General features: G+C 39.0%; 1 protein-coding gene across 5 annotated transcripts in view; it reads left to right on the top strand.

Annotated features, from left to right (window-relative positions):
* Stxbp5 (syntaxin binding protein 5) overlaps positions 1–26,854 on the top strand; it is a 145,789-nt gene that overhangs the window by 73,046 nt on the left and 45,889 nt on the right. For all 5 annotated transcript variants that reach the window (XM_029483001.2, XM_021173980.3, XM_085842627.1 and 2 more), the window contains 8 exons: positions 3,688–3,766; positions 12,321–12,475; positions 13,451–13,523; positions 17,447–17,594; positions 17,819–17,886; positions 18,141–18,181; positions 20,600–20,820; positions 21,261–21,439. In XM_029483001.2, coding sequence (XP_029338861.1) covers positions 3,688–3,766; positions 12,321–12,475; positions 13,451–13,523; positions 17,447–17,594; positions 17,819–17,886; positions 18,141–18,181; positions 20,600–20,820; positions 21,261–21,439 — 964 coding nt within the window. The remainder of the gene's footprint in view (positions 1–3,687; positions 3,767–12,320; positions 12,476–13,450; positions 13,524–17,446; positions 17,595–17,818; positions 17,887–18,140; positions 18,182–20,599; positions 20,821–21,260; positions 21,440–26,854) is intronic.

The following is a 26,854-nucleotide window of genomic DNA, read 5'->3' as shown; positions in this document are numbered from 1 at the left end:
TAATAGTTGCCGATAAAGGCAGATGTACATGCTATATTTTAGACTGAAGATAGGTAGAAAGCATTACATATTCAGGACATCTAAGCATAATCTTGAAGGAGAGGGTTTTTATGAAGCAGAAAAGAGCAGGGTGACATTATTTTAGTGATAATGCATAAAGGTACGAAGGCATCAAAAGCAGAACATTGTCAGAAACCATAGTGTCTGGCACAGATTGAGGTCTGACGCGTAGCAGGAAGTGAAAGCAGAGCCACCTGTGGTGAGCAATACACGTTAGAATATACGAAAAAGCGTGAACTTCATGCCAAGACTTAGTAAATGGCTTTTCAGTAATACATATAAAGTTGACATCTTAAAAGCACGGCTCTTATGGCAATACATCAGGATGAGCTGGCAGGCTCCCAGTCAGTGAGCAGTGGATTAAGAGTAAATACAGTTTCAGTATTAGCAGGGAAAATGGAGTTGCACGATGACATTCTGGAATAAACGTCACTGGATCTGAGACCAACTCATTGTACCTAGCGACCAAAGATGTTAAAGGAACACAATATTCTAAAAGAGAAGAAAGAAGGAAGGAAGGAAGGAAGGAAGGAAGGAAGGAAGGAAGGAAGGAAGGAAAGAAGGAAGGAAATACAGAATAGAGTTATTGTGATTTATCAAATTGGATTTCATAAATAATCAGATATTCTTAGTGATTTGTCAAGGCAATCAGTGTCCAGAGAACTTAAAGAACTTGCCTGTGTTTTTAACTTAAGTAAGATGACACGTAGTTGGGAAACCTGGTGAGTCACAGCATGTTCTTTAATTTATATGAACTTAATAAAATCAGAACAAGGGCCTTTCTTATTTGATCTAGGTATTGGTTACTTTAGAATTAGGTGTAAATATTTTTTTGAACCAGTGATATCCTTTAAAACACTCAAGTTGGGAAAAAAAGCAGAATGTGCATGAAAAATGATTTGTGCATGGAGAAAAACATAACTTACAAATGAATAAAAGTTTGTAAGACTGAGTGCTAAAACACAATCGAAGCATTTTCAAAAGACAGTTTAGAAGTGAAAACAATTAGAGTCTTGTTCCTAGCTAGCTTTCATAGAAAATATGCAAACACAGTTTCAGAGAAGCTCAGAAAATGCGCTAATGGCGTCTGAATGTTGCCAGCTGTGAGGCGGGCTAACCCACTCGGTGAAGAACACAGCATGCAGCCTTGCAGAGGACCCAGAGGTTCCCAGCATCCTTGTCAGGAAGCTCAGGACACTGAGTCCAGGCCAGGGGAACTGACACCCCCTCTGACCTCTTTAGACACCTGCCGTGCTGCTGCGGTTCTGTCCTGTACATTATCCCTTAGAATCAGGATTAGTGTTAGAGCTGTCTGCCCAGTGAGTGTTCAGAAATGCACTTGCTATACCTAAAAGACGAGCAGTCTAATAAATATTCTCAACTGTTTTCCAGAAAGACTACTGTTCATAAGTGAGCAGAGAAGCCATTTTAGGTCTGGGCTCTTCCTTCTTTATTTCTAGAGGTTCTGGGGTTTGAACTTAAAATGTTGTAATATGCAAGATAAGCATACTGCCCCTAAGATAAATGCTAAACCCCAGTTTCTGCTTTTTCATTTTTAATCTCTGTATTTGTTCAAGAATCGATTTAGATTGACTGTTTCTTCGTGAATCAGTTTTAGTACTTCACTTCCTAAGACTTTTATATTTTCATTTTATAATGTGTGTGTGCGTGTGTGTGTGTGTGTGTGAGTGTGTGAGTGTGTGTGTGTGTGTGTGAGTGTGTGAGTGTGTGTGTGTGTGTGTGTGTGAGAGTGTGTGTGTGAGTGTGTGTGTGTGTGTGTGTGTGCGTGTGTGTGTGTGTGTGTGAGTGTGTGTGTGTGTGTGTGTGTGAGTGTGTGTGTGTGTGTGAGTGTGTGTGTGTGTGTGTGTGTGTGTGTGTGTGTGTGTGAGTGTGTGTGTGTGTGTTCAGTGCACACAGACACCACGGAGGGGCCCCTGAGGCTGGAGTTACTGTACACCATGAGTGCTGGGAGCTGAGTTGAGACCTCTGTAAGAACACGCTCCTAACCACTGGGCTGTCACTCCAGCTCCCTTGGTGTGTAATTCTGCCTCAGATTCTGAGACTTTGTCTTTTCTCTCAGTTTGGCTAAAGATCAGTGCAGGTCTTTTCCACCTCAAAGAATCATCTGAATTTCTTTAATTCTGGTTACTTAGTAATGTGTTAATGCTTGCATATCTTTAGTATCTCCATTTTTCTTGCTATTGTTTTCTAACTTAATTCTCTTTTGGTTGGAGATATTATCTTGCATGAATTTATCCTTTTAAATGCTATTGAGATTTCTTTATGTCCTAATGGGGTCTGCTTTGAAAATGTCTTAAATGTACTTGAAAAAAAATGTATATTCTATTTTGTTAGGTGGTGTGCTTTTTACATGTCTTTTAATCTAATTAAAGTTAGAGGCTTCAGTTTTCTGGTTGTTTTCAGTTCCCTTATCCATAGGCATTTCTGTCCTCTAGAAATGGAGGTATTGAACTCCTTAACCGTTATTATTGACCTGTCTGTTTTTACCTTCTTTGGTTCAATTTTGTCTCATATAATTTAATGCCCTGATAGTAAGTATGTATTATTTGTGTGTCTCCCTGGGGTATTGGCCTTTAGACTGCCAATGGAAACACATAAGGTCACAGACTTTCTGGAAAACCATTTATTCAAATGCCCTTTACCTCAGAACTTATCCCAAACAATTAGCCAGGACTTGCTTGTTCATTAAATATTTACTGCATACCCAATACAAGCCAGAGAGTGTGCAAGGAGAAATATTTAAACACACACACACACTTGCTGAACAGTAAACAAAGGGAAGAAGCAAGCCTGAAGTAGAGACTGTGGTAGGCCTTTGGCCCAAGGCTCCTGTTGTGAAGGAGGACATAGCGTGTGCGGTGCGAGTTTATGAGGGTCCTTGAGACCATTTCCAATCTCTGAGATTTGCCAGAAGAAATGTAATGATGTTGAGAGTAATTAATCTGCTTTTTTTTAAAAATGGAGGATAGATTTTTACAATCTCTTGGACTTTTATATTTCTGTCATGAGCCTCTAAAATTAGATGATGAATAACAATATTGTTTTAAATAATGAAAGTACTTATAGCAATTGTTTTGTTTATAATCATTTGGTCATAGTAGATTCATAGGATTTTCTCTAGAAGAAATGTCATTGAATTTATTAACAATTTTGCAACCCTTGGTAGTTCGATGAAATGTGATAGAAATTTCTTTTCCTAAATTGTGCTATTTTAAGATGTTTATTCACTAGGCAAATAGAAATCTTATTTTGCTTATCTATAGGTTCAGTTAACATTTGGGAAGACTACCATTTTCTCTTGCAAGGATTTAATCACATAAATATTAGGTTATTTTATTTATTTGCTTTTTTAATAGTATTTCACACAGTAATTTAACTTCATCACTATGAAATATATTATTTTATACTCAATTATTTAAATTGTTTTAAAACATTCCTTGGTGGATTTCAATACATTTTATTTTCATCTTAATAATTATGCATATATGAAATTAGGAGTTCTTTTACCTAATGGTGGATTTCATTATGTTTAATTTTTAGTTTATATGTTATCAATGTAAGAACTTAAAAATATTGTAGAATTTAACACAGGAAACTATATTTTAGGAAAACAGTTGAAGGATGGGAAGAAGCCAGAGCCATGCAAGCCTATCCTGAAGGTGGAGTTGAAGACAACAAGATCCGGGTAAGACGGCTCACTGCTGTGTGCCTGCTGCAGGGCGGTGCTGACAGCATCGAGAGCTGCAGACTTAACTTGGAAGCCCTACTGTGGAGTGGTCTAGCCTGGTCTTAAGCTTTATGCTTTTTATCATTTAATAACATAATAGGATAAATAACCCCCGGATCTTCTGGCTTTAGTGGTTTATTTCTACATGTTGGAAAGTGAATTATTTTTCATAGCAGACATGATGTATTCTGTTGGTTCATGGAAATGGCAATGTATATTTGCTAGTGTGAAAAGTGTAGAAAAGTGGTGAAGGGAGATAATTAAAATATACTCCATCCTGTATGTGTTAGCTAAGAGTCATCTCTTCAGAAATTAAATTGTATAAAAATATCTGGGGGCTGGTGAGATGGCTCAGTGGGTAAGAGCACCCGACTGCTCTTCCAAAGGTCCAGAGTTCAAATCCCAGCAACCACATGGTGGCTCACAACCATCCGCAACGAGATCTGGCGCCCTCTTCTGGAATGTCTGAAGACAGCTACAGTGTACTTACATATAATAAATAAATAAATATTTAAAAATAAATAAATAAATAAAAATATCTGACAGTCACAGATATGAATGCAGCTTACTAGGTAAACAAGGCTGCCTGTCAGTAATATCCAAACACTGATACTCTGATAACACTGATATGATATAGATGTAAGAATTAGTTGGTTCCCACAATCTAAATGTCTTAATTTTATGTATGAAATGTTGTATTGAAACCTATACATAAACCTAATATGTATATTTAGAAAAAGTCTTTTAAAGTATTTCTTTGAAAATTCTGCTTCATTTTAACTTCCCAAGAAATTTTTATTACCATTCTAGTTATTATAGCCATCTTTATCCAAGGTATCTAAAGAGTGGGGCTCTGTATAGGATAGATGAGTGTGCTTCAAATGGAGGGAGCTAAACCAACAGCAGGCTTAGCTGAAACGTGTCCCTCAATCCACTCAGGCATTGAATCAGAAACTGTGCATTAAGGGCCAGAGAGCAGTTTGATTTACTCTGCAGGACACTCTGATGCTGTCGACACATTTCCATATCCGAGTTTGTAAACATGGATGTTAGACCTGCCTGCCCCCTTCCCCTTTCTAACCTGTCCTCTGGCTCAGCTTTGCTCTGACCTTTTTTGAGAAAAGGCCATGAAATTTTTTGAGAGAGAGAGAGAGAGAGAGAGAGAGAGAGAGAGAGAGAGAACAAAAGAAAGAAAGAAAGAAAGGAAGAAAGGAAGGAAGGAAGGAAGGAGGAGGAAGGAAGGAAGGAAGGAAGGAAGGAAGGAAGGAAGGAAGGAAGGAAGGAAAGAAAGGAAGGAAGGAAGGAAGGAAGGAAGGAAGGAAGGAAGGAAGGAGGAAGGAAGGAAGGAAGGAAGGAAAGAAAGAAAGAAAGAAAGAAAGAAAGAAAGGAAGGAAGGAAGGAAGGAAGGAAGGAAGGAAGGAAGAAAAGAGCAGGCAGGGAGGGAGGAAAGAATGAAGGAAAGATAAAGATTATTCTTACTTTTTCAGCATTCCTAGCCTTCCTACGAGATCTAGTCGAATAGATAGAATCGATTGAGAAACAGGTAATACTTTCATTGACATCCGGGGAAAGAGCACCCCTTCAGTTGACCTTGGAAGCCCTCACTGTGATCTTTGACACAGAATTATTTGGTTGCTTTGTTCTTAGATGTTGTCATTTTTACATACGTGTAGAATGGATGTGATGACTTTAGTGAGTTGCTCATGTATGCACAAAAGTTACACATTACCTAGTACATAATAAACTACCCGTGGAAAAGAAACCTTTTGGCATTAGGAAAACCTCAGGTACCATTTAACTATAGTTTGTCACACTTACCCTATTATAAAAGAATTAAAATAGGGAAAAAGGAAGATCAAAAGCAACAGCAGCAGAAGATAAAAAAGGAACCAAACCAGGAAAAAAATAATCTGTGCTTATGTGCACTATGGAGTGAGGTCTTTAAACTCTGCAAACAAGGGGGCACTCCCAGACCCTGCTCCCTGTGTAAGCCTGCTGCCTGTCTCTGGATAGAGCTACTGTGCAGTCTCCCCACACTGAGGAAGAGAGCACTGATCCTGTCACAGATTTGAAATGGGAATTTTAAAGCAGTGCATTGCTCTTTGGTAGGCTTTTCTATGAGCTGTTTAATGTGATCAGTAGAATCGCCCTTTACTCTCTTCTCACCCCCACACCTCTTTCTCCTACCTGGGATAGAAAATTCAATAAATTAAATAGGATCTTATTTTCCGTTGCTTCATGCTTTCTTCTTTGATTAGATGGAGGTCCTTAAACCAGCCCAGTCATACCTGCTGCTTCATGTCCTACTGGCAAATCATGAGATTTTAGAGAAGAGCTGTCATCATCCAAGGGTCTTATATACCTTCTTCTCTTTGCTTAGAAGTCATTCTAAGAGTGAGGACCCTTCCTCTTTCCTTCTTTCTTCGGGCCTTCAGAAATATGCTCTTGAGAGATGCAGTTTTCTGTTCTAGGATGCATACATGCAGTTATATTTATTGATTGCATGCGTCTGTTTAACTATTAAACTTGATGAAAGCATGGGCATGAAAGCAGCTGTCTCTCTTTAAAACCCTACCCACGTACACCTGGCTATTCTAAGATCCATAGAACAGCAGATGCTGACAGGGATGTGAAAAGGGCTCCCCTTATACCTCATGGGGATGCAGACTGGCATAACTGGAATATAAACTTGAAATCAATCTCAAATATTCAGTTTCATACACTTTGGGATTTTTGTCTAAAGATTAAGTCAATACTAGACACACACTTGAAATCCTGTTTCGGCAACAGAGATGGAAAGATCATTGATTACTGCAAATCTGAGGCCAGCCTGTTCGACACACTGAGTTTCTGGCCAGTCAGGGATATACAGTAATACCTGACAAGACACAGGCATTGCAGTCAGGAACGCACAGCAGCTATAGGTGCCTGAATTGGTTGGGTCTGTGTAAGAGTAAACAGAAAAGCAGGGATGGAGGAAGGAAATGGGGTCCCATATCTCATTACAGAACTGCATATGACTCATAGATACAGGGAGGTAGGTCATTGCCTTAAGTTGTGCACACACTGGTGACCCCACCAGGTGCCAGTTAGTGCTCACATAGATGCCTCAACAAAATGAGCCACAGAATGCAAACACAAGTCATGGATCTGGGAAATGGATTTGTATAGATGGGAATGGTAGGAGTGAGAGAGAGCTAAGAGCATGGATGCATGAGTTGTTCAGAATGTTGTGAATGCGTGTGTGTGTGTGTGTGTGTGTGTGTGTGTGTGTGTAATTGTCAAAGAACAAATTTAATCAAAAAAGCATATATTTAGCAGACTTGCACACCTTTATTGATTGCACAATAGCTAAATTATGGAACTTGCCTAAAGGTTTATCAACAGTGTTTATACACATGGAATCATATTCAGTATAAAAGGATGCAATTAGGATGGAGCTAGAGATTTTTTATGGGAATCAAAATAACCCAGTTCAGACATATATTTCATATTTCCTCTTATAAGTAGAATCTAGATTTAAATTTCTATAGGAAGCTAATGTAGAAAAGGCAAGGAAAGGGAAGGGAGGATAAAGGGAACAGGAAGCAGGAAGCGCGTGTGTAGATGAAATGTCACAATGAAATATATTATTTTCTAGTATTATACTTTTATATCATTTTATATTATATTCCTAATATTGTACATTTGAAAAGAAAGATTAGGTAAAATATGGAAAAAAGAAAACAAAATTGTATACATTATAGTATATAATACTGGCTTAGGACATGTAGTCACTGAATTCAAAAGTAGATATAAAAACTCAGGCATGTTTCCCAAGATTAAGAGACATGATTTCTTGTTTTTATTTTAAATTAGGGAAGGTCTCTCTTGGCACAAATATTGGAGCATAGAGAGAGATGTTACAACTACAAAGTCTAAAAATGAAGATTGGAAAACTCATAGAGTGAATGACAAAAAGACATTCTTTTTTAGATACTGGTGAGGTTTTGTGTGATAGATACCTTAAACAAAACATAACAAAAAACTGTGTGCATTCCACTGGCTCCTTGTCACTTTGACAGAATGTCTGCTAGAAGCAGCTTCAGGGAAGAAGGACTTCCTTTGACTCTCCTTTAAAAGTGTACATCTGCCCTCACGGCAGGCAGGCCTGACTGAGTGGGAGCAGCTCTGCCTGCGTGAGCCGGAACATGCAATGTGTGCTCATCCTTTGTGCAGCAGAGGCAACAGGGAGCTGCATGGCTGTGCTCTGCACATTTTCTCACTTGCTTTCACTCCAGAACCAGCACATGGAGAACAGCTCCCCCCACAGTCCAGGGGAGTAAACTCATCACAGGTAAGCCTCTCAGCAAAACCCCCCTATGGCCACACCCAGCTGTTTACATCCTGTAAAGTTGACAACCTAGATTAACAGACATAAGTTTTTCCCTGATGACTTGAAAACCAAAGATGCAACTCTGGAAATCATAACCTTCTTCTTCCATTCATCTCTGTGGAATGGGTCTTTCAGACAATCTACACAGTCTTAAGGGCTCCAACACTGTTCAAGGATCTATATCTGGAGTCTTTACTGGGACTCAGAAAATCTCAATACAAAGCTTAAGTATTGACAATGTACATTAATACAGAATAAACATCATTTCAGAAAGGGAGAATGGGATGTGACACCCTGTGGGGTCACTTATTTAAACAAGCTTATTCAAAAGTCTATTTACTACTATCATATATTCAACAAAATAAATGTAAATATTTTTGTTTACATTTTTATGCAAGATATAAGGTCATATATTTCCATCAGACCACCCAAGTTAGACATTAATGATTTACAATAGTGATTGTTGTGTTCTCTATGGGATAAAATTGTGCTTTCCATTTAGATTCAAGTGTTAATGACATAAAAGATTAGTAATATATATAGTTAGTAGTGTAGCTATGACATAAAATTGACACTGTAGAGTTTCATGTCTGACTAATGAATCATATAGAGGGCTAATTATGGCCCACCCTCTGTCAGGAGGACTAACTGTCAACTATATTCTTACATTGCACAGAGGCTTCGTAGCACGCCAAGGAGCTCTGCTGTACACTCATTTTTATATACACAAATTTACATGCTTCTTCATTATTTTTTAAGGCAGAGAGTCATTTACTGCTTGACTCTTAATTATTTGAGTTTCTTCAGTGTTAGTGTGAGAGTTGGCCATGGCTTTCACGGGAGGCCCACTTGAGTCTTCTGTTTGTTGTGCCTTCTTTGCTCTGGGGTGATGAGTCTGAGGATCATGCCTCAGGCAGGTAAGGAGAGCATGGGAGTTATTTAATATTATCCCTTAGAAGTATTTAAAATCTCTTTCACATAATTTTCACATTTATGTATGTATTTGTGACCTAGCCAGGGTTTACATTAACAGAGATTACAGAGGGAAGATAAATAAACACTGGCAGTTTCTCGTAGTACAGGCAAAGTCAGGATGTGGGGTAAGTTCTTAGGGACATGCAGGACAGGTTGCTTGTGAGAGTGGATGTGTCAAGAAAAGCTTTGGGGCAGTAGAAGTTTTGATTGGACTGTTTCAAAATGGAATTAGGCAAATAAAGAACTGTACAACTTTCCAAGTATTATATAAGGCCAACGAAAGACATTGTGATTGGAAAGGTGGCTAACACCATAGAGCTTAGTAGAGTGCACAACATGTTTTTGGATTCAGAGCCATGCCTCCCAGTACTGTGAACACTGGGGTGTTGTTGTGGCACCTTGTTTCCTCAAACAAAGCTGTCTCCTGACTTAGGATCTTTTCAGTACTCAACTATTTTTATTTTTATTTGTGTATGAGTGTTTTCCTGTACATGCATTCAGGGCAGCGAACCCCTCTTCATTCTGGTTACCTCATCTGTTGTCCTGTTAGTGGCTTGGCCTTACTCTTGTAGCTAGCTCATCTCTCTGCCTTCTTAATTGCTTCATAGAATGTGCCCCAGTATGTCATCTATGTGGCTAGACTGAATGTGAGAGCATTTGTTTACTTCCCAAAGCACAAATACTCAGAAATATTTAAATCAGAAAATAGATGTTATCATAGAACTGCATTGGGTGAATCATGTATAGCTTTCTGGACATAAAGTTGGTTCTTTCAGTAGGAAAGGCTTCTAAGGGAACCCAGCATAACCTAAAGTGATCCTCAGGGCTGGGGGAGGGAGGTTCATGCAATGAAGGAAGTGTGTGCACAGTGAGATGTTTCTCAAGTGCCTCCAGTCAGATTGGAAAGCTTGCAAAGGGACATCCCCCTGACTCAGATATCCTCTAAGGGAGGGTCTGGTTGACATTTGATGCCACCCACAGAGAGTGTACTGGCATGCTTCTTAGAGTAAAATTATGTCACGGCTAGAACACCCCATACCATCTGAAAGGCTAACCGTTTTCTTTAAAAAGGATCAAATCTTCACCTTCATAACTCATTGATTGCCTAGAAATAATCTAGGTCATCAGAATTGTTAGAAGTCCAAATGCCAGGTACAACTTGGAAATTTTGCAGGTTATGGAATGTAGAGTTAAATCTTTGAAATTTATAATTTTACACAACTAATTTATTGTGGTATAGGGCTAATATTTTCTCTTTAAGCTTTGGGTGTAGTGCACTTAATTGGAGTTTTGTAAGTTCGATGAATGGTTTTGTTTGTTTGTTTGTAACTACACAAACAGTGGGGTCCCATACACCATAGGGAAATGATCATTTCATTAGGTTTAACTAGCTTACTAGGAAATAGAGGACCCCTTGTTGACAAGTCAGTTGGCATCCCTTTCAGATTGTTTTAAAAAAGACACTTTTAGAAAAGAAATAGATCTTGGAAAGCCATGGGACAACAACAAATTACTCGTGTCTTATGAAGAAAATCCCAGCTAATTGCTGTAGTGTTATTTAAGACTGTGTGAGCCAGGAAACCCTGTCTCAGGGGAAAAAAAACAAAAACAAAAACCAAAAACAAAATCCAAAACAAAAAGACGGTGTGGGCTAACAGTTCTCTAATCGCTGTAGTGTTGGTTAAGACTGTGTGAGCTTTTGTATTGCATTGTTTATTTATGTGTGTATTTTGGTACATACTCCATAAGGGGAGTTTCGCCATGTGCATTGTGATGTTTTGGTGACATCAGCAGTTACAATGAGCACCGACCACTAGGGTGCTCCGTGGAGCTAGCACTGTGTGGTTGGAGTAGTCTGAGGTACCAGTGTCTCCATTTCCTACCTGTGGAATCCAGCTCGCCTGAGCTCAGAGCAAGGATGGAAATGCAGGTGCTTGAGCTCCAGGCCTGGCCCTGCCTCCCTTGCGGGTCACCATGTGCTACTTGTGGTAGATGTACAGACTGAAAGCTCCACACGTGTGAGAGAACTAGGGTGATATCAAGAAAGTCAGTGTGCAGGCCTTACAGTAAGCCTTTTCTAGACACTAAAACGCTATGAGTGAGGGCTGGCGATGGACACTCACAGCTGAGAGCACATACTGTTCTTGCACAGGACACAATTTGGTTCCCATCACCCACATCAGGAAGCTCATGACGGCCTGTCCCCCAGCTCCAGGGACTATGATGTCCTCTCTGGCCAACGCCAGAGCCTGCACTCATGTGCACATTTTCATAGAAATGCCTTTCATTGACAATAAAGTAAAATATTTGAGAATAATTTTTCAAAATTATATAAAAATATTTTTAAAAAATTCATATGCAGGTAGTTTTGAATGACTGCATACATGCTACATGTTCAATAACTTCATACAAAGGAATATCAAATCCTTTGTATGAAGGATAAAAAAGTGTACCCATATTGTGATATATAAAAAGATACTTAGGGGTAGCTTTTATAACATAGCTGTAGATAAATCGTATACTTTTCATAATGATTAATATGGGTAGCAAGGGCAGGAGTGGTGTTGTTTACTGGAAACATAAGGGTTACAGAGGCAGGCAGGCCACAGAATGTGTAGTGTGAGTAAGACTTCAGCATTAATATAGGAAATTCTTGGAAAACATTAAAGCCTGTAGGGGATGCCTGGATGACTCTTTCCCAGTGATCTAGAGTGGTTTATAACCTGTACAGTTCTTGCTGGATCCCTGAATAGTCAGAGGGTTCCATACTGAAGCTGCCTGGTACTAGAAGATGTTTTTTTAGGAACACTTGTTGAGTAGCCTTGTTAGGACCAAATTAGAAGCCACTCAGAAACCTACAGAAGCCTTTATCACAGTGACTGTTCACAGGAAATAAAATAAGGACCAAGAGCAAGTTACAGTCACGTGGGACCCATGCCCATGTTTATTGTAGACTTATTTTTAGCAAACTAGGTTTGAAATTAATCACATTAAAAATTCTACATATAATTCTTCCATTATGTGATATATATGTGTTATATATGTGTATATATATATATATTTTTTTTTTTTTGGAGGATACTGTCACTGAATGATGCTGCAGAAAAAAAAAAATAGAGTCCTTGCACATATTTGCAAACATCCTTTGTTTTTTATTTCCAGGGAACCTTTTATTATTTTGTCAGGAGGCTTATCCTATGATACCGTGGGAAGAAGACCTTGCTTAACAGTGATGCACGGGAAAAGCACAGCAGTGCTGGAAATGGACTATTCAATCGTTGACTTTCTCACACTCTGTGAAACGCCATATCCAAATGGTGAGGCTCACTCTACATACATACTGACATTCAAAGGAGATGTATTTTGTGTAAGGGCTTCCATATCCCACTGTTCTAGAGCTTTAGGGAATAGGGTCTGCCTTCATTACATGACCAATTTGATTTCAAATGATGGTTTTTTTTTTTCAGTACATTTTATCTCTTCCATGTTGTACATTAATATTAACTACCATTCAAAGACGGACACTGAGCATATTGAGTAATTTAAATTCTGCAAGACAGTATTTTTCTTGATTTCTCCAGAGAATCCAATAAAGACTTATGTGTGAATGTATAATGGATTGCACTAGGTATGTGTGTGTATATGAAGGATTGCAGGACTAACAGTCTAGAAAAGTCTAGAATGAGTTAAAGTCATGGTTCTGAAATGTGGAAATCTCAGGGAGGAGTTCTAGGTTTAAACCTCACTCAGAACTAACTGCTAGTCGTTTCTGAAATAGTCCTTCATGGCAGCATCTTGACTGATACTAACCAGGCAGTTCGGGGCACCATAGCATGGGCAGACTAATGCAGAATGCACTTACACGTCTAGCTTTTCATCCCATCTGCATGTCTGTGAAGTTCAAAGATGCAATTCATTTTGTAGTTATTAACAGACATGTATTACCTAACGTGAAAATGATTACAGAGCTCTATCGGCTTATTTCAAGATTCTATAATGATAACTGGTCAGGATCAAATTGTGGTTTTGATGTCTCTACTACATCCTTAAAAATGTAATATCAAAAATGTTTCTTTGGGGTTCTTGTCTTACTCTTCTTTACAAATAAGTTAGGATTTTGAGTGGAGTATTTTATTCCTTTATCTCATCCAAAATAAATAAATTATATGAACTGTCTTGGGCCAATTAAAATATTAAACCCTCCAGAAACGGAAACAAGGAGCCCAACTCGATGTTTTCTGTGGCTGCCCTGGGTCTGTAAAGTCTGTTCACGCAGTGTTCTCACGTTGTAGATTTTCAGGAACCGTATGCTGTGGTTGTTCTCCTGGAAAAGGACTTAGTGCTGATAGACCTTGCACAAAATGGGTAAGGACACTGGGTGAGCAACTCTGTTACTATGTGGGAAACCACAAGGTCTCTTTTAGCATGACATTAAAGTATTACATGCCACTAAAACTTGACATTTATAAACATGATCTCTTTTTAATGTTCCAGATCCACATTTCTAGTAATCGGAAATGTATTGATTATAATGGATATCATAAATCCTTCTATTACTTTTTTCCTTTTATTGAAAATAGTTTGTTTCCCTCACTTAATGTATCCTGATTATGTTTTCCTATTCCACATCTTTCCTACCTCCCCTCCCATCTGGATCCACCCATTTCTGTCTCTCCTTAGAACGTAAAGAGTCTCCTAAGGGCTGGTAATAAAATATAGTAAGATAAAACAAAGCGAACCGAGGGATAAGGACCTGAGAGAAAGTACAAGATTCACTTTTGAGACCCCACTGTTGCACACTCAGGAATCCCATGAAAACACTGCACTAAAAGCTGTAATATATACACAAAAGACCTATAGGGAGAAAAACAAATATATATATATATATATATATATATATATATATATATAGTATAATAAAAATAATGAGATAAAATTAATAATAATTAAAAAAAAAAAAGAAAAAGAAACGGAAAAGCCCTGCCATGTGATGACACTAGACAATGAGCCGTCCTGGGCACAGATGACTAGGTTTCTGCTGTCTGTGTACGCATTGTTGGTTAGCAGTTGGATATGGGATCTGGCTTAGAGGTCGGGGCATATGTCCACTTCTTTCAGCTCCAGGGGTCTCTGGTTCAGACCTGGTCAGGCCCTGTGCATGCTGCCTCAGTCTCTGGGAGTTCACAGGTGCATTGTTCATGGTGATTTAGAGAGCCTTGTTTCCTTAATGCCCTCCATTCTCTCTGGCTCCTACTCCTTCTGCCTCCTCTTCCATGGGGTTCCCTGACACCTGAAAGGAGGGACTTGATGGAGACTTCTCATTTAGGACTGAATATTCTATGGTCTCTAATTCTCCTCATAATATCTGACTGTGGATGTCTCTTTGTTCCCATCTGCTGAAAGAGGAAGTTTCTCTGATGATGGCTGAGCACGGGACTGGTCTATGAGTATAGGGAATGTCATTTGGGGTCATTTTATTACTGCGTTATTTTTAAGACCCATATTGTTTGGTTTCACCTTAGCTCTTGGTCACCCAAGTGATGTCAGATATGGGTTCTATTTTCTGTAGTGGGCCCTCAGTCCATTTCAGTCAAATCGCATGGTTTTTAGTTATTCTCACATATTTGGTTGCCACCATTGCGTAAGCATATATTTCAGGCAGGATCCCATTGTAGATCAGAGGGTTTGTGGCTGGATTGGTGTTTATGTTTCTCCTCTGGTAGCATACAGAGGACCTTCCTGTCCAAAAACCAAAGACACTCACTCTTACATAGGAATGAAGGCTCCTGTAGCCACCAGTTCAACTTCTTCATGTGCAATGAGTTGTGACTTTCTGTTACAGATGCTCACAGTTTCTTCAGGTCCGTACATTTCTGCTTCATGCTTGTGTACACTGAAGCAATATATGAAAAGCTTGCCCCAAATGGGCCCATGTCAGGTTGCCTCTGATGACCCGTTTAGTCTTTCTCCCGTATTCAGTCTGTTGTGATGTATTGTGCCAGATGGCTGTCAGATTCAGTAGAACCTGCATCATGCCCCTTATTTAACTACTAATTTAACTACTAACTCATTTAACTACCGGTTGCTATTGTTGTTTTAACTACTCTACCTGCTACTTTACGAAGGTAGTGAGTATTATTTCTAAGCTGCCCTCTTGCTGTTTTCCCAAACTGGCCTCAGTTTATGGGGCAGCAGCTCTATGTGTAATAGATTGCATTTCATATCTTCTTTTATGCAATGTTTTGGCAGCTGGAACTCTCCACTTGTTTCACTGTTATCAGAATCCACACAACTTTCACTATATGGTTTATGGCTTTCCTAGACTCTATAGACATGTCTGATCTGTAAATCCCCTATCCTAGCACAGCTCATAGTAAGAACTCCTGGTAGTTTGCTCTGTTTATTACCTGGTGTCAGGGATACTCTCTGTCTTGTGAAGGGATCCACCATATTACTTATTTTCTCCCAAGACATATTCATCAAGCACAGCATCATTCACAGAAAGTCTCAGGCTAAGGTGGCTCTGCCCCCAGGGATGTTCGACAGTGTCTGTATAGATACTTTGTTAGTGGGATGCTGCTGGCATCTAGTGGATAAAAGACAAATATACTTTGAACATCCATGATGCACAGGACAGTTTTCCAAGTTAAGGCTTCTCCCGGTGTGAACAGTGCTAAGGGTGAGACACCTAGTCTGTCTGGGTGATGCTATTTGCTGGTTCTGTTTTGTGAGCACATCTCAGCTTAGAGGCTGGTACTTGTAGTACTTACTTGTTGTAAGGCTTGTTTGTTTGTTTATAACAGACCATTCAAAAAATAATAATGAAATGTGTTGCATGTGACCTGTTCTGAGATATGATTAAATCAAGAAAAATATGATTCAAATCAAATGGAAGAAGGTGTTTTAGTTTTGCAGAACTGTCAATTAGATATGTGAAATACTAGAGTCTTGGAGAAGAGGAGAAGAAATTTTATGAAAAGAAGAAAGTTGACTTTTATTACTTACTACTCCTTTTTGTGTATGTTTAATCTTTTGTCTGGGGTAAAGGTAGAGATGATTTGACTCATAACCTATAAATGCTTGTTGCTGAAATATACTCTATTTTTAGTATTATTAGCAGTGGGCATAGATCTAATATGTACAGCGTAGCCATTTTGTACTTTTTAAGTGTCTCAGCTAGTTTCTACTTTTTTTACAGATGCTTTAACCAGTCTTATTCTAAGAATTATTGCTGTGGCTTTCATTTTAAACACATTCATATTTTAATGATTTTAAAGCATTGTTTGTTTATATTAATAAATTAATTACATGGCTATAAAGTGAACTAACCTCTTGGCTCACCAGTAATGTGTCTGACTTCATATCCAAAGAACATGAAAAGTATAATTATAATTTAGATTATTACCGAAATAAATGTATTAGCTTTTTGCCAGTGTGACAAATGCCGGAGATGAAACGTTTGAGAAAGGAAGTATTAATTTTTGCTCACTGTTTGAGAGGATTCTGTCCACTGCTTTGGGCTCATATGGGGCAGCCTCTTATCTTTTCAGGAAGATATCATAAAGCAGTCATTGGGCTCCCAGTGTCCCAGCAGCCAGAGAGCAGACAAGTGTGCTGGTGCAGCAGGTCCGCTTCTCCGTCATTCCACTGGGGCGGGAGCAACCTTATGAGATGGCTCCATCCGAGAGAGCCTTCCATCATCCATTAGTCCTCTCTGGAAATGCCCCCAGAGACACATGAGTGTGCTCTGCCCAGTATTCTCTCAGCCCAGTCACGTTATGTTTGTGGTTGACTGTCACAGGAAACAAGTGTTCCAGGTTTAATATTGGATGAGTTTTTACATTGATGGAGGAAAAAAGAATTGAAGTTTGTGTTAGTTGTACCAGCAGAGGATAAGGATTTTGGTTGGCACGCACATAGCTCACTGATTCACAGTAGTTTCAACTTCTGCTTCAGCTACTTTCTAGCTCACGTGGTTCCAACAAATTACTCAAAGCCTCTGTTGTTCTGGAAAATGTATCATAAAATAGGTGTGAGGAACACATGAGACAAATGTGTGAGTAGCATTCAACCTTATGTGTAGCAGTGGTGTATAATAGCTACAACCACAGCCTTTCTGTTTATTGGTGGATAAAGAACATCTTCTGTAATAAAACGCTTCACTGTTTTCACACATTTACATAATTAAATCAATGTAATCTTAGTAGGATGGATAGTAATGTCTTTATGGTTGTGTTAATCATAGCTTACAATCTGTTAATGTGTTTTTCTTTCTCCTATTGTTAAAGATACCCTATATTTGAGAATCCCTACCCTTTGAGTATACACGAGTCCCCTGTTACATGTTGTGAATATTTTGCTGATTGTCCTGTGGATCTCATTCCTGCACTTTACTCTGTTGGAGCTAGACAGAAACGTCAAGGTTACAGCAAAAAGGTACCAAACCTGAGTTTCACTGTTTAATGCAACATGTTATTATCTTAAATTTGTCTCCTTGAGGTGTTGATAACATTGTTAAATTTTTAGGAAATCATGTTTTTGAAGTAAATTATGTGTACTGTCTTTATACCTTCCTAATAGACCTATGCATTATATACTACTTATCTGCTATAAAGAATATATATTTCTAAGTCAACATTCAATTTTTTTTTTTTTTATAGGAATGGCCCATCAATGGCGGTAATTGGGGCTTGGGTGCTCAAAGTTACCCAGAAATAATTATTACAGGGTAAGTAACAGTATATTCTTACTAATTAAATCAGTAATAGTTAATATACTTAATGACAGTTTGAATTGTAATTCATTAAGTCAGTAAAGCTTTCTTTTATGTTACAAAATAATAGGAAAGTTTCCTGCAAGATTTCACTGATTTACAATGATTTCTCCCTTTTACTCATCTAAGTGAATGAGTTTGCTAAAACGTTACGATATTTTTCCTTCTCTATTCTTCTCTTTGTGACTGCTCTGTCTTGCTTGTCCTAGGCATGCTGATGGGTCGGTGAAGTTCTGGGACGCTTCTGCAAGTAAGTTCTTGCTTGCTTGTTGCACCTCACTGCCATTGCCTTGTACAGGGCGCTGTGAGCGCCTGTACCTTAGACCACCTTAGACCGCAAAGTGCCAGGACACCAGCTTAAGTCACTGCCTTATTCAATACGTGAGTTTAGAATTTTTAACAGTGAAGATATTTTAATGTTATTAGTACATCGAATAATAATTCTCAACAGTGTTCTCATCTTTTCAAGATATCTTAGAACTCTTTAGCAGTCAAAAATAGAAGTGAAAATATATTTTAAATCAAATGTTTATGTCCACTTTAAGTTAATACTACAAAGGTTTATGTTGCCTTTGTAAAGGAGACCTTGTGATTAGACAGAAGCAAAATTGGGAAGATACAGCCTTAATAGCTAGAGACCATTTATAGCAAGCATGTATGGGAATCCCTTACCTCAGGATAGCTGGTGTTTTATAAGGATGCTTGATAATACTGGTGCCTTTTGGGGAGAATGTTTTTATATAGAATGTCATTTTAGGAAGTAAAATATATTCTCCATATGTTTACACCAAAGATTCTGTGCCAAATTCCTTTTGTAGTTTTGCTTCAGGTTATCTAATTCATTTGTGAGGGTGGAAATGTCTTAGTATATAAGATATTAGAAAATAGATAGAGAAATCGAAATATTGTTTAGGTATGTATAGGTTGTTTTTCTTCCATGATATGATGATTAACCATTATATTTGATTTTTTAAATAATTCAATTGGGTTTTTATTTACAATTTTTTGTACAATATTTAATCATCTTCTTTCCCCTCCCTCAACTCCTCCTGGATCCTTCCTACCTCCAAACTCCTCTAACTTCTTGCCCACCCCTAAAATAAGAAATAACTAAGGAATAAAAGAAAAAAATAGGATGAAAAATACCAAAAGAAAACAAAAAGCAGGCATACACACACAATGGATTCTATTTGTACTGACCAAATACTTACAGGCTTGGAGCCTGCCCTGGAGTGTGGTTGACATACCCCGTGACACACTACTGGAGAATACCTGTTTTCTCTTTGCTAGCAGGTATCAGTTGCAAATAGCTTTTGATGAAGGTTGGACTTTGTATCTGCTTCCCTTTCTTTATGCTGAAACTTTGCCTGGCTCAGTGCATTGAGCTCGTGTAGATCTTGTGCAGCTATTACAGTCTCTGTGAGTTTGTATGTACATTGGTACCTTGAGCCTTGAGAGGAGGGCTAGGTGAGATTTTAGTTTGACTTCCTGAGTTTTATTTCAGCTTGCATTTCTTTAGTTTCACTATTTCTTTATTAAATTACACTTTCATGTCTCAAATCGCTTTCATTGTTTCAATCAACTGTTCGTATTGTCAGTCTTTTTAAAAATTTTATTTTATTTAATCTTTTTTTTTTTACACTCCAGATTTTATCCCTCTCCCAGTCCACCCTCTGACTGTTCCACATCCCATACCTCCTCCCTGCCCCCCTGTCACTAGGAAGATGTCCCCACCCCATGAGACCTCTAAACTCCCTAGGGCCTCTAGTCTCTTGAGGGTTAGGTGCATCTTCTCTGAACTCAGACCTGGCAGTCCTCTGCTATATATATGTTGGGGGCCTCATATCAGCTGGTGTATGCTGCCTGGTTGGTGGCTCTGTATCTGAGAGATCTCAGGGTTCCAGGTTAATGGAGATTGCTGGTCCTCCTACAGGGTCGCTCTCCTCCTCAGCTTCTTCGAGCTTTTCCCTAATTCAGGCCAGGGGTCAGCTGCTTTCTGTCCATTGGTTGAGTGTAAATATCTGCATCTGACTCTTTCAGCTGCTTGTTGGGTCTCTCAGAGGGCAGTCATGCTAGGCCCCTTTTTGTGAGCACACCATAGCCTCAGTAATAGTGTCAGGCCTTGGGACCTCCCCTTGAGCTGGATCCCACTTTGGGTCTGTCACTGGACCTCCTTTCCTCAGGCTCTTCTCCATTTTTGTACCTGCAGTTCTTTCAGACAAAACTTTTATTCAGTTCCTGTTTAATGTCCTTGTGTATTTTCATAATTGCTATTTTTACATCCTTGTAATATGCTGTAGTTAAATTATTTTTCTGGGTGTCTGTTATGCTAGGGTTGCTAGCTCCTGTAGGAGGCACATTGTCTAGGTTGTTCATGTTTGTGACTTTACACTAGAATGTAGCTATCTATAATCACAGCTCTTGATGTGCAGATGTTTGACCTTGTCTTAGATGGCCACTAAGTGTTGCCCACTGTGGGTCCTAGCCAGGTTAGAACTTACACCTTCCTAATCCCAGCAAAGTATGGAGGTTCTGGGTCCCTGGTAGACAGAAATTATTGGTTGGCACAAAGAAATGGAGATGGTCAAGAAATGTCTGAAAGGGGTGACGGGGAAGGATTAGCAATTTTTGATTTTAAACTAAAATTTGTAATATACTTTTTTTCTAGTAACTCTACAAGTACTATATAAATTAAAAACGTCAAAAGTATTTGAGAAGTCAAGAAACAAAGATGACAGACAGAACACAGACATTGTAGATGAAGATCCATATGCCATTCAGATCATCTCCTGGTGCCCAGAGAGCAGGATGCTGTGCATAGCTGGAGTGTCAGCCCATGTCATCATCTATAGATTCAGCAAGCAGGAAGTGCTTACAGAAGTCATTCCGGTAATCACCTCATAACTGCCATGGCAATTGTCTGAGACTTCTAAGCTTTTAAAAATTAGTTAGTAAACAGTTTGCAGTTGCTTTTGTATAAAAATTTTGGAAGCACATTAGTATTTATATCACCACCTGTTTTGAGCAAAAATAGCACTTTATATATATTTTTAATGGACTATCTGAATCCTTAATTATATTGCATCTTTTATTTAAGGAATATCAACTTATTAGTGTTCAATATATTCGAAAGGCAGGATGTGTATTGTGTACATGTATGAGGTCACACCTATGTATACAAGTTTTTACAAGTTCAGTCGAAACATTTTTTACATTTAAATATAGCATTTTTTCTTGTTTTTAACTTTTAAAAATATTCTTTCTGGTACATTATAATACAATGAGTATTAACTATTAGAAATAGGTAAGCAACCATTCTTTTATGACAGATGCTTGAAGTTCGACTGTTATATGAAATAAATGATGTGGATACTCCAGAGGGTGAGCAGCCTCCACCTCTGTCCACCCCCGTGGGCAGCTCCAACCCTCAGCCCATTCCTCCTCAGTCTCATCCGTCTACCAGCAGCAGCTCATCTGACGGGCTTCGTGATAACGTACCTTGCTTAAAGTAAGTCGCCAAAGCTTGGGTCAGCTTTATCTGGCACCTCTTAATTTAGATAAATAACAATCACTAGTAAGTTACAATCGCAGTTTCCTATGAGAATGGGTGCTCCTGTGTTTGCCTGTGGTATTTCATGGTTTAAGGATGCTGACTCTAGTGTCACACACCTAGGTGACTAAGGTTGAAAATAACAAGGTATGCTGACTGCATGTCACCCATGGTCTCAGTCTGGATCTGGGTTCAATGTGGCGTATGTTCATTTTCTTCTCTCACCTCCGAGGGTTCTGCTTCCTTCCACCCTCACCTTGGATTTGGCGTTCTCATATTTTCACCATGTTATTTTTTTCAAATCATAGCATCACTTTATTGTTACTTAAAAGACTTTATTTTTGCATCATTTTAAGACCATACTAGTTGAATGCAGGGATAAATTAGATAAATTTTTTTGTTTTCAATTTTCTGCTCAGTTTCTATTTTTGAATGGTTAAATTCTTAAGACACAGAGGAATAAAGCTTTGAGTAAATACTTAAAATCACGGAATTCCATGAAGACAGTGTGACTCACAGGGCTGCATGACTGGACAGAGTCCTTTTCATCGGTATTCAGAGTAGAGAGGTCAGCATTTGTTCTAACTAAACAACTAGGCCTTGTATCCGTTTTACTGTAGACCTTCCAGAATCTCTTCTCCTAGTAAGCACATGGTGATCAGAATGGTCATCACTCCCCCCAAAAGGCAAACAGACTTAAAGAAAGATCACAGTTATGTTTAAAGTACATGCTTTACAGAGATTCTTCATGTGTTCTTGAAACCCTGACCATATGGACTTTAAATGAGTGATTCTCAAGTAAGGATGATCGTGCCTCTTTCAGGATATGTACTGACGTCTAGAGACATTTTTAGTTTTACAACAGGGGGTGGGGCTGCTGTTACTGCTAAGTTGGTAGAGGGAAACCTGATATGAGGGTCACATCTACAGTGGGCACAGCAAAGAATTGCTTCCTTCAAAATGTGGGTAGTGCCCGGGGTCCCAGTTGACTTCCTCACTGCCTTTCCATGCTTACCCCTCCTTTCCCTATGCCTCCTCCTCTCCTGCTCGCTTCCTCCCACATCCTCTTTATCTCTCACACTTAGAAACACACATCTCCTTTTAGCTACAGTTACAGCATTTATTATCTACAGTGGAACTTACAGAATTTTTTATTTTTGATTCTTTTATTACTCAGAACTACTTTAACACTAAATTTGTAAATATTACTATGATGGTTTTGGTTTTATGTTTTTAGTTTTTGTTAATTTTAGAGGTGGAGAAAATATAATTTATCTTTTATGTGTATTGGTAAAGTAATTTTATATTTCCTTAGTTTTACCAGTTATATGAAGTAAAATTTTAAAATATTGGTCACAATGTTATTACATACAACGTGGAATAATTGTGTCATCTTCAACAAAATTAGAATAATTTGGACTTTAAAATAGCTATGACAAGGGACACCTCTCAAACCAGAGCGGCCTTGCCTTCTCAGATAAACGTGAAAAGCAGGTCTAGGAAGTGTGTCTCTGTAGGTGGGAGCTTTCTAGGTTTTGTGCTGACTGAAAGAATATGGGCAATAAGTTAATAACCAAGGACATACTATTACCTCTAGCCAATAACCTGAACACAGAGCCTGGACTCTTAACTACTGCCCACTGTAACCTACTGCCCACTGTAACCTACTGCCCACTGTAACCTACTGCCCACTGTAACCTACTGCCCACTGTAACCTACTGCCCACTGTAACCTAGTCCACACCTTCTCCTATCCTCACACATGCAACCCAGGGCCCACTTCTGGTTTTGAAGAGTACAACAGAACAAGTCAGATTTCTAGGACCATCCAGCATTAGCAATTGCTGTGTAATAGTTGCTAATCAGTTAATAGCTCCAAAAAGTCATCAGGAAAAAATAGTAACAAAACCCTTAGCTTTTGTATTAAATGTTCTATTACACCAAGAAATGTTGCGCCCACCTCGTTCGGCAAGGAAAACGCAACATGGTCGGATTCTTCTCAACAGCTTTATTGCAGGAACACCTCGATGCTACGGGAACCCCGGGTACCCAGGGAGGACTCCTTATATACACCCCAGCACAGGGAAAAGCTTTGTGTCCTCCTGGGATTGGTCAGTCTGCAGGCACCTTAATTTGCATGCACCTGCTTGGGAGGGGTTGGCGCCAGATTAGGGCTAGCACCTGTGCAGTGGTGTTGTTTAACCGGTGCCATCTTTTAGGCATTGGCTGCCTACAAAGAAAGGATGCAGGCTTAGAGCAGAACTGGTCCAGGAAAGAAGCTACAGGCTTTATGCTGGCAGAACTGAAGTTGAGGGTCTCCTCAGGGATGCTGGGGCCCAAACAATGAGACCACAAGTCCCAGAGACCTAACCTCAGGGTTTGGTGGCTCCCTTAGGATTTGGTCTTGCTTTGATATTTCTTTTCTCATTGTCTCCTAGTCCCTGTTTTTCATAGTGTCACTGTATATTAGAAGTATGCATCTTTTTATTTCCTTTGTTTTGAGGGACTCACAAGTTTAGAAGTTTTGAGTATCAGAAGAGACTTTGGATTTGAACTTTAGAACAGTGTTAGAACTATGAAAATTTGTGGCAAAGAGGTTCACCTTTTAAGGATAAACTAAATTCATTTTGTGATGTCAGCTATTCATGAGTCTTTGAGGACCAGAATGAATGTTGTATTTCAGGGGTTCTCCAGCTTCCTGATGCTGTAACCCTTTGATACACCCCTTGTGTTGTAGTGACCCCCAACCATAAATTTATTTTTTTGCTACTTCATAACTGTAATTTTGCTATTGTTTTGAATCATAATGTAACTATCTCATAAGCAGGATATCTGATGTTCAATTCCCGTGAAAGGGTCTTTCAATCCCACAGGTTGGAAACTGCTGTTTTGTTTAAAAGTGATATGTCCAGATGTCACAATAACAAGTAGCTTTGTCATACTTGACAATCTTTTTTTGGACATGACTGGAGTGAAAGTTGCTGGCTGACCTCTAAGAATGTCAGCATTTCCAGAGCAGCCTAATGTACAATGAGAAACTCGCCCTGCTTAACTGTTGTATTCCATGGGAATAAAGAAGAGAAGGAAGCAGCAGCCAGCTGTGGAGCACCACTAATCTCAGTCTCTCTGCTCCCTAACAGAGCTGCAGTGTTACCAGCTGCCTATGGTAACACTCACCCTGATGGGCTGTATCCCTCACTCAGGAGCCGAGACAAACCCTCCCTTCCTTAAGTTGCCTTTGTCAACTACTTTACCATAGCAACAAGAATAGGAATTAACGCATGTAAACTGGTTAATCAGTTTTGAGTTACTTGTAAGAATTTGTTTTCTGTGGTGGCCATTATGACATTGGCTCACATAAAATACTACTGTTAAGTCATTTTATTTTGGTACTCTTAACGCTTTATCTAACAATTTCTTTTGCAAGTAACATTTGGCATTAAGTAAGAGGTAAACTACCCTATCACTTTCTCCTATGAGGCAGGGAAGTCCATGCTGTTTTAATGTTGGAAACATGCATAAGACATTTATCTAGAATCTGATCACCCAAAACTTATTACTGGATTCTGCAAGGCCATCTAATGATTTTACTATTCTTTTCCTTCAATGTTCTTCAGTACATTAAGAAATAAAATATTTTCCAAGTGATGATTTAAAATATCACCTTAATTTCTGATAAAGTCAATGATATCATGTAGCCTAAGAGGCAGTTGTGTCTCCTGATACTGACTAAGCTGTCTGAGGAGGCTGTGTGGAGAAATAGTCCTGTTGACTTCATCAGGTTGAGGTGTGGGTGTGGAGACAACAGAGGATGTGTGCTTGGTGTGAGGATGTATCTGAGCTTTGTATGTCTGGTATGGGTTTTCTTCACTAAATGATTAGAAATTCTTAATAATCTTAGTGTCAGATATAGTTGCATCTCAAAATATAGGTTTATATTACAATAGAGTTGTAAAACATGATTTTTTTTCAATTTTTTATTAGATATTTTCTTCATTTACATTTCAAATGCTATCCCGAAAGTCCCCTATACCCTCCCACCACCCTGCTCCCTAACGTACCCACTCCCACTTCTTGGCCCTGGCATTCCCCTGTATTGGCGCATATAAAGTTTGCAAGCCCGAGGGGCCTCTCTTCCCAGTGATGGCCGACTAGGCCATCTTCTCCTACATATGCAGCTAGAGACACGAGCTCTGGGGGTACTGGTTAGTTCATATTGTTGTTCCACCTATAGGGTTGCAGACCCCTTCAGCTCCTTGGGCACTTTCTGAGCTAGAGAAAGTAAAACATGATTTTTAAAGTATAGATTAATCATGGTAAAGCATATCATAAAGTAATGACCTGACTTCTGTAGAACTGCACTTCAGTAGGACTGTAACGACTGTAATAATAGTGATGCAAAACAACCATTTCCTTCCTTTCTCTGCTCAGTTTCTTTCTTTAGAGACTGTGCATCAGTTTGTAGACAAGGCTGGCTTTGAATTCATGATCCTCCTGCCTCATTCACACATTTATTTTTTAAAAGTTAATGTTTGAACACTTTGCAAGTATTATAGTATCTCATTAACAAACTGGTTTTCAGTGATTGCCACAATCTATATTCCGGGATATATTAGAGAAGGAAAACTAGCCTTTTAGTAGAATATCCTATCAGCAGTGAACTAGTACATGTCTCTCAGCTCCTCCAGCATCATGCCTGCCTGGACGCTGCCATGCTCCTGCATTGATGATAATGGACTGAATCTCTGAACCTGTAAGCCAGCCCCAATTAAATGTTGTCCTTAGAAGAGTTGGTCATGGTGTCTGCTCACAGCAGTAAAACCCTAACTAAGACAGAAGTTGGTACTGGTTTTAAGGACTTTGGATTTGGAAAGCAGTGGGATCCTTTAAGTGGGGCTTAGTGGGCCATCCTCGTAGGAAAATGGAAGACTGTGATGCTGATAGTGCTACGTCTTATTCTGAAGGCAAGCAGGAGAAGACTGGCTTCAAGGCAGCTAAAGCCCATGCCCACAGTGACACATTTCCTCCAACAAGGCCACACCTAAGAATGTCACTCCCTAGGCCAAGCATATTCAAACCATCACTCCTACTTTCCCCATTTTAGTAATCTAAAGGTAAAAATCTTTGTATATTTGTTAACTATATCATTTTGGTCTGAAATCCAAAAGACAAATATCTAAAAGGAAGAAATAACCAAAAAAAAAAAGGTTGAAATATAATTAATCTTGAGATCTCACAGCTTTGGGAATGAGTTGACCAGGAGCAAGGAATGAAGAAACAGCAGGCATACATACAGAAAAGTTAGCACCCACAGCTGGAAACAGCAGGCATACATACAGAAAAGTTAGCACCCACAGCTGGAAAAGTCTTGCTT

Source organism: Mus caroli, unplaced genomic scaffold, assembly GCF_978045245.1.
Source record: "Mus caroli unplaced genomic scaffold, Mus_caroli_1 scaffold_9, whole genome shotgun sequence".
Taxonomy (NCBI): domain Eukaryota; kingdom Metazoa; phylum Chordata; class Mammalia; order Rodentia; family Muridae; genus Mus; species Mus caroli.
This window is presented reverse-complemented; position numbering and strand designations above follow the sequence as displayed.